At 30.6% G+C, this 10,784-nt stretch overlaps 1 protein-coding gene across 1 annotated transcript; it reads left to right on the top strand.

The window, feature by feature from the left end:
- The first annotated feature begins 1,438 nt into the window (after nucleotides 1-1,438).
- On the top strand, nucleotides 1,439-2,376 carry LOC114755074 (zinc finger A20 and AN1 domain-containing stress-associated protein 5). The gene has a single exon (XM_028943942.1). The coding sequence runs from the start codon at nucleotides 1,567-1,569 to the stop codon at nucleotides 2,089-2,091; it is 525 nt and encodes a 174-aa protein (XP_028799775.1). The 5' UTR covers nucleotides 1,439-1,566; the 3' UTR covers nucleotides 2,092-2,376.
- The last annotated feature ends 8,408 nt before the right edge of the window (nucleotides 2,377-10,784 follow it).

Here is a 10,784-nt window from a genome sequence, read left to right on the forward strand (position 1 = left end):
ACACTATTATTGAAAAATGTAATGTACTTGATGTTAATTGTCAACCTGCCTTCGAAAATTATGCAGCTCAAAACAAGCACCAATAGTTAACCCATTTTCTTCTTTTCTTTTTTGGTTGCTTTTGTCTATTTTTCAAGTTGAATTATGTTTGTTATCAGACTTTATATTGTGTTTTTATATTAATGGTAGATATTTTCTCCTTAAAAAAAGCACCAACAGGGCAAGAGATTCTTAACAAATATATTAATAAAAAATTATGGGCAAGCAAATTAACAAATGAGGATCACATGTGGTCAGAAAACGCTGATTTTGTCACAACTTGGATATGATAGGAAGCGATTATACAAACAATTAACGAAGTAATCATAGAATATAATAATAAAACTGCACTAGCCACAGAACACTAGACAATTTGCCCACTATTTTATTGACAAATCTAGCTTATTTTAAAGTAGAAAACATTTTGTTGGGTTTCTTAAGCATATAATTAGGGGTTCAGTCACTGAGGATGTGCATGTAGAAAGTCTCGTAGCCAGTACTAAAGTTCTTTCAAAAAATTTATGGTACAAAATGATTAGTTACTGCTTCATCCAAACAAAAAAAAACTGTAAAAGGCCAAGGAACAAAAAATCAATCCGAACATTAAACCGGTTGAAATAATAGTTTAAGAGTCAATGAGTCAGATCGGGACTATCCCGGGATCAAACCAATCTTATTAAAATAATATAATTTGATTGAAAATAATAAAATATAACAATACTAATAATCACTAATAACAAAATATAAGAAAATACAATAATAGTTTGATTGTAATAATAATAAAGTTCAACAATATTGAGAATTTTGATCTTTATGATTCCTCAATAACTAAAATTAATAGTTATTGATACCAAAATTATTATTAAAATTTATTTAAATTTATAATAACTAAAATATTAGGAGTTGAATAAGAGAAACATGACAAATAGTAATATAATCATTTAAACCGTTTCATTACCAATTCACACCAATTTTTACCCGTTCAATCCTGTTCGCACTAATCTCCGGTTTAATCCATGAACCAAATTGGATTACTGACCGGTTTATCGGTTTTCTGGTTGAACCAGCCATCCGGTCCGGTTTTTTTATTCTGTAAAAGGCATTAGTTAAACAAAACGTCGTCGCATCGTAGGGCCCATAAATTTATGCGCAGAACAGAGGAGGGAAATGATTGGAGGAATATTTTTTTTGGGGAAAAAAAAGGGCAGAGAGAGAGAGAGAGGAAAGGGGTTGGGCGACAGGGACGTGAAAAGAAAAGGAGAAAAAAGTCTGACAATATCAACAAAACCAGTTGGACAAATTGGTCATTACAGCCGCCATAAAGATGTTAAGTTGTTGGATACGCGTCTCTATGAGGCTCATATTCCATCGCCATTACCCACCTTACAATCTCTTCATATCCCCCCCACCAACGCCACCAATCCGCCATTCTCTCATCCTCTGAAGCCCCTCTGCCTCCCCCCCCTCCCTCTGATTCCACGTCCTTGATTCCCTTCGTCGGAGCATTGAATTACTATTTTTGTTATTATGGCTCAGAGAACTGAAAAGGAAGAAACCGATTTTAAGGTCCCTGAAACCATAATCCCTTGCGTCAACAACTGCGGTGTTACCGGCAATCCGGCCACCAATAACATGTGTCAGAAGTGCTTCAACGCCACCACCTCCGCCGCTGCGTCCTCCTCCTCGTCTTCCTCTTCCTCTGCCGCCGGCGTTTCAGCGCCTTCTAAATTTGCCGATGACAAGGCTTCTAGATCTACCTTGTCTCGGTCTCCTAAGAGATCCTATCCTTCCGATGAGCCTACGCAAACAACAGATCGGGTGAAGACGGACGAGGTGGCGCCGTCTGAAGCGAAGCGGGTGGTGAATCGGTGCTCCGGATGCCGGAGGAAGGTCGGGTTGACGGGGTTCCGGTGCCGGTGCGGGGAGTTGTTCTGTGCTGAGCATAGGTACTCCGATCGTCATGATTGCAGCTACGACTACAAAGCCGCCGGACGTGAGGCGATCGCAAGGGAGAATCCGGTGGTCAAAGCCGCAAAGATCGTGAAAGTTTGAAAACCGGTAAAGGAAATTAAGTATCTCCAAGGGAATATTGAACGAACACAACCAAGATCCGTTTCTAAGCGATCGAGTTCTGGTCCTCCAATCTCTCTTGCTCAGAGATTTAGAAAATTGTTAGCAGAAAAAAAAAAGTTTGTACGTGTGTGGGACGGAGGAATTGTAACCAAGATGAATTAATTCTGTGATCCTGTTTCCGATGAAACTTCGATTTTTTTTTCTAAATGTTTTTATTTTTTTCCTCCATGGTTTGGAAATGATAAATTATTGCTATTTACGATATTCTTTGTCTCCGTTCTGGCTTTTTTTTAAATTATATTTTCCCCCATAATTTCTGATGCTGCTTCTGGGAAATTCGACGCCGGATGGAGGGGCATCGACGAGTAAATTCGATGAGGGTGTGAGGGCACAATTGTCATTCGGCTTGTACTTTGAAAATGGAATTTTCGATAATGGTGATGATAGAAAGTTGGGTGGGCCCACGGATAATGACATGCGACGATGATATCCCGATATATTCACGATATGGCGAGTTGGTCTGCGATATATCGTTTTGTGGTCGCTTTCGGGGACCAATGATGTTGCGCCAGGTGTGGGCAACATGAAGCCAAAATGACGTAAAACTTGAGAGTGGAAGTTCCCACAAGTGGGAAACGTACGTGGATTGGCCTTTGGGTTCTTTCTTTTCTTTTTTTATTGAATAAATTATTAGATAAAAAATTATTAAATAAAATTATCGTTAGTGGGAATCTCAAGGGATATCGCTATCCAACGACTGTAGTTGGGTGAGGTTTCTCCGTTGGGCGCATGAGCCCATGGCCTCCCAATGGACAATAATTTAATGCTCATCTAATTCCTATTAATATAATATTTATTTAACTACTTTAATTACATTAAAAAAAGGAGAAATCCAAAAAAAATCCTGAAATTTGGAAAACACAGATAAAAAAACTACTTTAATTTTACTATTTGTGTCAAGGGTTTTTTTTCTCTTCCAAATTCTAGGGTTTTTAATTGTGATTTTTTTAAAAAAATTATTAAATTAATTAATTAATTATAAAAAAATATGACATTTTTCTTAAACACTATATTCATTTTTTTAATATCATTTTTCTCTCTCCTATTTAATTATGATTGATAAAATATCCACAGAGATAATTTAAAAAAATTAATAAATATTATAAATATATTTTACATTTAGGATTAAAATTAATTAAATAAATAGATCTTATACTAAGAACTGAATAAATAAATTAATATTGGTTTTTTTTGCGTTGAGAAACATTGTGAACATTATGATAATTTGCAAACATTGAAGATTTCTCCCAGTCTATTCATAAGTTATTTTTAACATGTTCTATTGAAATAAAAAAAATTAAAATCTTGTTAACTTCTAAATAAATTTAATATATAATTTTATTCCTAATTATTATATTACATGTTAAAAATTTAATAACTTGACTTTTAAATAAGATTAAAAAAACTTTTTTTTCCTTACCTTGATGGGACCAGAGACGTACGGATGCTGGAATTCTAACTTTTTATGCATATGATATAACAGCTTAATAAGTTATTTTAAAAAAATGTTTGGTAACTTTAAAAAGTATTTCTCAAAAATATTTTTTTATAAAATGAGATAAACTTTTCTACTATCTTCATATATTTACTTCATAAATTATAAAAATATTTTTAAAATTATAGTTTGGTTTCCATTCAAATATCCTATTAGTATTTGAAAAAATTAAAGTCAATTCTTGGGGGAATATGCTTTCAGTGTCTTACAATGTTATTGGTCTGTAGTTGGAGGAGTGGTTGGAGGCCTATGACCCAAGCTTCACATTTTAATCTCAAGTGAATAAGAAATTAATTACTTGATCTTTCTCCCTTGATCTTCTTATATTTTCTCACTTCTTCACATTTCCCTATTTCTTAATTTAGGTTCGAGGTTTTATGGTCTGGGATTTTAGCAGGGGCTCTAATGATTTCTCCGGCACGCCATTAACAATATGTTTAATTTAAAAATAGATCTATCTGTTTGTACAATTAAAATTTGCTGGAGTTACCCAAAAATATTTGGCTCAAGTCCGGCTACGAGGATACAATTCTTTAAAGTTATTCCGCGACACAATAAAAATGAATGCAACAGCTTCTCAAAATTAAACGAATTTTTTTAAGGAGAATTTTTCAGAAGTCTCAAAAAAAATTTAATTATAAAAAAATCTCAATGACAAGTGATCAGCCTGAATATATTATTATTTTTTATTTTAAAATTTGTCATTACTTACTCTTCATTCATTGATGGAATTTATAATAATTAAATCTCTTTTTGAAATCTGAATGTAATTTTTCCTTTTTTTTTCTATAGAAATATAAAAAGATAACTAAAAAAAGTAGGAGAGTGGACAAAAAGGAAAGAGAAAAGTTGAAAAGCTCAAAAACATCTTGTGTTAAAACTCACTCGAAATATTTATCATGATTTCTTAAATTATTTTGCAAAAAAAACATATTTATTTATTTTATTAATATATATACGTATTAATTTTTTTATTAATATTTTTTATTTACTTCAAATAAACATATATTATGAAATATATCTTATATGTAATTATCATTTAAACTTACGTCCTTCTTACTAATTTCTACATATAAAAAAGCACTTCTGACAACAACTATCCAAACACTATCACTTTATCAGAATCACTTCTTCAGAAAAGCTATTTTTTCAAAATCTATTCTCTCCAAAATCTATTCTCCAGAAGCTATTCTCCAAACCATGATTTGAGGTTATCCAAACACCCCCGTAATGAAAATAATATATAACAGAAATAAAAAAAAACAAAACATGCGAATTGGATCTTTTTTTTTAAAAAAAGGAAAAGATAAAATTGCAAACAAAAATCTTCAAAATTAATAAATTACATATAAGGACCTATTTGTAAAATTATTACCACCTGTTTATTAATTGTTGTTAAAATCAATATTAATATTATAACTTATTTTCATTTTTTTATTTTTAAGATATTTTTTGTGATATTCTTTAATGTCGTCTTTCCACGTCAAAGGCGCAACCCGCAAGGCACAGAGCCGGAAAGAAGTAAAAGAAGGCTGCGAGCTTGTGTCGTTTGTCGCCTCTCTGCCCAGCTCATGCGTCAATCGCACGCTCAGTGTTCCATCTTTTTTAATTCTTTGAGAAAAAAAACTGTTATATTTAATACTACTTTCTTTTCTAATTATAAAAACTAATTAATTAATTTGAGGATATTAAAAAAATAAATTAAGTTAGTTATTTGTAATAAATAAATATTGTCCTTTCTAAAACATCCTTGTTAATCAAGTATGTTGGCTAGAACTACTATTGTTAGACGGACTATCTTGAAAAAAAAAGTACAAATATTATAGACAAAGTGTATTGGGATCTTATATTTAATATCAAAATAAAATTCAAAAGAAGTCTTATATAAAGAACCAGAGATAGTATTTAAGTACTACCTCTGGTCTTAATTATAAGAGCTAGTTGACTAATTTGAGGAGATTAAAAAAAATTAAGTTAAGTTAGTTATTTGTAATAAATAGATATTGTATTGTCTAAAATATCCTTACTAATGAAATGTATTTGTTAGAACTACTATTATTAAAAGGATTATTTTAAAAAAATATGTAAATATGAGAGACAAAGTGGATTGGGATCTTATATTTAGAATCGAAATCAAAGTCAAACAAAGTTTTATATTTAGAACTAGAGGTAATATTATTTTATCTAATTGAAAATAACTTTTCTAAAAATATTTTCTCCGTCATATATAATTAATTTTTGATTTCATATATAATTATTTTTGCTTAAAAAGTCATATATCATTATGAACGTATTACTGTTTCATGAAGAACATACAAAATAGATAAATGCTTTTATTTTATTGTGTATTAATTTATATATTGGTTGCTGGTCAATAGGCAAAACAATTCTTGACTTACTTTTTTCTGTGATAAAAAAAATTAGAATTAGCCAAATCTGCCAACTATAAATTAAGGAATGCTAATTACTCTTGAGCCAAAGGAAAGGCGACAAACCGTAATTTAATTACTAATTAGACCAAATAATGAAACATCAAAAAGAATTAAATGCTACTCCTCCAGTTCTTAATATAGGACCCAATTTTTGAGTTGATTTTGGTCCTTAATATAATACCCATTTTTCATATTTATTAATTTTTTCTAAATTACCCCTATAAATACTATCTCAACCATAATCAAGTGGAAGAGAGAAATGGGGTATTAAGAAAGATGATTATGGTGTTTTAGGAAAAATGTGTCACTTTTCTCATAATTAACTAACTTACCTAACTTCTTTAATATAATCAAATTAGTTAAATGGGTCTTATATTAAGGACCGGAGGAGTAATATTTATCATCATAAATCCTCTGCTTCTAGAATAAAGACGTGACATTTTGAATAACCAGAAAAAAAAAACACATTGAGAATTAATTAAAATAACCATAGGATTCTGGAACATAAAAAAACATAGATCGAACAATTAGGTGCTGATTAATTGATTTATGATTCTCTTGTCTCTTGATTTCAACCTTTTTTTGGGGGGGGGGGTTTGCTTTTAGTATTTTAATTAATCACAGGATTTGGTTAATAAAAGCATCGTTAATTACAGTAATTAGTGACAAGACATGCCGAGATGCAGCTAATTGTGGGGTGTTTCAGTCTCAATAATAATCGTAATTTCACCAACCCCACTAACAATTAGATTCTCTCTCATAAAAAAAACTAAAGGCAATGATTTTTTTTTTTTGAAAAACATGTAAGATATAAGTCATTTTTATTTTGCACCAAAAAATCATTTTCATTTATTTTTCTTAATCTTTATGAGATAACTAAAAGTAAGTTATAGGAAAAATAAAGTCTTCGGTTAGTTGGTTGTTATCCTCAATAAAAAAATTGTAAATTTCATAATTTTTTATATGTTTGCTAGTGATGATTATTAAAATGTCAAGTTATTAGGACATCAGCATTAATGTATTTCTATATGAAAAAAACCATGCATGATTGCGGTACACGATGGCGGAATGACTAACTATAAAATATTACCTTTATCCTGCTTATAAGATTTTATTTACAGATTATAATTAAAACTGAAAGTAATATTAAATATTTGTTTGGAGCGTTTATCGACTTTATAGCTCTTTTCAATTCCGTTCCAATTAGTCCGAAATTAACGTTGCTTTCATATAAGAAATACTAGCACATCTTTTAATAAAAATTGAACATTATTTGTCACATTTTGAATAGCTAGCTTCTGTTACTAAACTCTCCCGACAAATATTTAATATTTTATAGTTAGTCATTCCACACCACTATTATTAGTACTAGAGCCGATAATATAAGCTCAACTCGCCAAGAAGTGGAGGTTAGGTTGATGAAAATTAGGTACATTTTAAAACAAATCTTTTGAATTCGTAACAGTCAAGACTAAATCCATGGTGGGCTAATCCACAGGGTTGGCAGCTCAGTCAGGCTTGGCCCGTTTTATTTTATTTTATTTTTTAAAATTTTTTCCTCTTTCAAATATAATTACGTTTTACTCCTTTTGTCCTTTATTTCATTCTTATTATTTAAAATTATCAAAATATAATATATCTTTTATTTTGTATTATGAATTTTACTTGTGGCAAATTTAGTTGAGTAAAAAAAAAGGTGATTCTACTTATAAAACTTAACCAAATAATTTCACATCTTCATACCATTCTTTGAGCTATATCAACATTAAATGGTGGCTCGTGGTTGAACACTTAATAGTGATTTGTAACATTGTATTTATGTTATTATTAATTTAGATTTGTTATGTTTTAATTTGGGATGTATATTTAATCATTTAGGATTATGTATCATGTATGTTTATAGTACTATTTTGGAATGTTTGGAACTTTAGATTTCATATTTTATTTATTATAATTTCTATATGAATATTTTATTTTATGTGTTTAAGAACTAAAATAAATTTTGTTAAAAGAAAACAAAAGGCACAAAAAAAATCTGGGTTAGAAAAATATCAACCCGCCAAAAGTCAGTCTTTTTAAAACCGGCCCATCGGTTCTTGAGCCCGCCATGGGCCAACCCATAACTAGTGAGTTGGCCCATATTACCAGCTCTAAGTTTGATACAATGGCGTTGCTATTTCTAATCTTAGATATTTGAGTTAGACATGAGATTGATTTTAGTTTTAAATAAAAAAACTTCAACTTGTCCTACAAATTCATATTTATTTTTCAAAACATCAGTATTGATTGTGCATGGTAAGTTTATGTTAAAAAATAGTTCTAACGTACATGATTAAAAAAATCATTCTAAATAAGTCAATACATATTTGTTACAGTGAGTAGCTTAAATAATTTTCATAATTTGGTAAAAAATAATGTTTTTAATATTCATAAATTAATTATTTAACTCTTATATTAACTATCTAACAAAGTATTAGCAAGCATTCTTTATAGTATCACAATTCATAAGCCCTAATCATAGAGCTTGCCTCTTTTGGCAAAAGAAGCTTTGCCACTTTTTAAGATTCTTTACATAATGATTGTGCTATTACAAGGTCAAGTTGGCATTCTTTAATTATTAGTTATTCTGGAGGTGGAGTGGGTGGAGGAAAAAGGGTACCACGATTCCATTGGATCTTGTTGAACTATCAAATTACTCTTTCATTTTTTCCCCCTTTGAATTTCCCTTAATCCTTGAAAAAAGTCATAGATATACACAAATATCTTATTAGTGGGTAGAAATAGGAGACGGATTTTCTAAACTAAATCGTCTGTATACAATTATTTTTGGGTGCTGATTCTCATGACGGAATGTATATTTTTTTTAAAAAAAGATAATTAAAAACCTTGTAAAAATATCAATATAAAATAAGGATTTTCAAGCCATGAATATAAAAATTTGAGTCATCAATTTTGAAATTTTGAATGTAAACATATCCTTATTTTACATTAAATTTCTTACAAGGTCCTTAGTTATTAATAGTCCTTAATATAAGAGTTTATTTGATTTTTATTTTAGTCATAAGTATAAGAATTCAATTTACTTGATCTCTAATTTTTTTCTCAAAGTGGTCCTTAGAATAATGGTAGTTTTAGCCAATATACTTAATTAGTAAAGATATTTTAAGAAAAATGACACATATTTATTACAAATAACTAACTTAACTAATTTTCTTAATCTACTCAAATTAGTCAACTAGTTTTTATCTTAAAAACCGAAGGTAATACCATTTTTTATTGATACATTAACTTTTGAGAGATTAACCTCTTTTGCTACACTCAACTCAAGCTAATCTTCAACATGCTTTTTTTTTTTATTTAAAAAAAATTATTTAAGCCAAGTTAGTTACTAATGGGCCTGGCCTAACAAGAAATTTATACTGGGCCAATTCGACCCATTGCCAATTCTGAGGAATGGCATTTCAGTAATTCTTCCAAATGTTGAGGGGTTTGCAAAATCAATTTGGAACCTCTCAATTTCTCTTCCCATCATCTTCGCTCCTCTTCTTTTTCTAATAATTAGATTAACATATTTTAACGGTTCAGATTTTAATATTTTATAAACTATTTATAAAAAATTTTAAAAACATGCAGTACATTTGCCAACCATCAGAATTATATTTTAATATAGTTTTTAATTTATTATTTATTTATTTTTAGAATTTAATGTCTTAGTAACAATTTTAAAAAGATTTAAATATAAACCATTAAAATATTAATGTAATGATTAAATAAAAAAGAGAAGGAGAAAGGATACGAAGAAAACATGAGAGTTTTTGAGCGGTTGCCCAAGCCCAATATAGCGATACGTTGATACCACATCGAGTTCTAGGAATTCTTCGGTGTGTCAAAAGGAAAAGTCCCACATTGCTTAAGAGAGTGAAGACACAAGTCCATAAATACAAGCTTGTGTTCTTGGGCTAGTGAATGGGCCTAGAGGAGAAGGAGAATCTCATGCCCATAAGCATGGGCCACCGGAGGCAAACGCAGTGAAAATCTGACGATTCCACCCTGCGCACAAGTTAAAGAAGGATAAGGCACCTTTTTAATTAGACATTTTTACAAAATCTAAAATTAATTTTAATAATTTTGAAGCTTACATGAAAACATGATTTATTGCCTTTTGAATTTTTGAAATCTTCAAAAACGTAAAGGTCTCCATCTGAACGGATTATCCTTTAATTGCAGAAACGGTTTTGTTTAAACTGATCTTAACATGCCTTAATCATCCAACATTCAGAAACCGCTGCATTAAGCACCTTCATTGCTGCAACGTCTGAAACGGTGATATTAATCACATTTAAACGTGATTAATCTGTGTTTAACGAAACAATGGGTTGAGGCCTATATAAGGTGCTTCAGGGCGGAAGCTTAGGCATCTCGCACTTGAGTTTTCGTGCACCTCTCTCCTCCTCTGAAATTTCCTCTGCCTGCCTGAGTTTATGTTTTCCTTCTGTTGTTCTGTTCACCTTGTTCTTGCAGGAGGAGTCCGTGTAATCCTAGGAAGTGCCGCTTCCTCACTTGTCAGTGGTTGCCGAATAGTTCTTAAGGACAGCGTTTGTAGGACGTGACTCGGACTAACAGTTTTCTGCGGGTGTTGCCGCCACCACAGACAGTGAGGCCTGGGATTAGTGAAGCTACTAAAA

This window comes from Neltuma alba, unplaced genomic scaffold, assembly GCF_004799145.2.
Source record: "Neltuma alba isolate B1F8T4 unplaced genomic scaffold, ASM479914v2 tig00010230_pilon, whole genome shotgun sequence".
Taxonomy (NCBI): Eukaryota; Viridiplantae; Streptophyta; class Magnoliopsida; order Fabales; family Fabaceae; genus Neltuma; species Neltuma alba.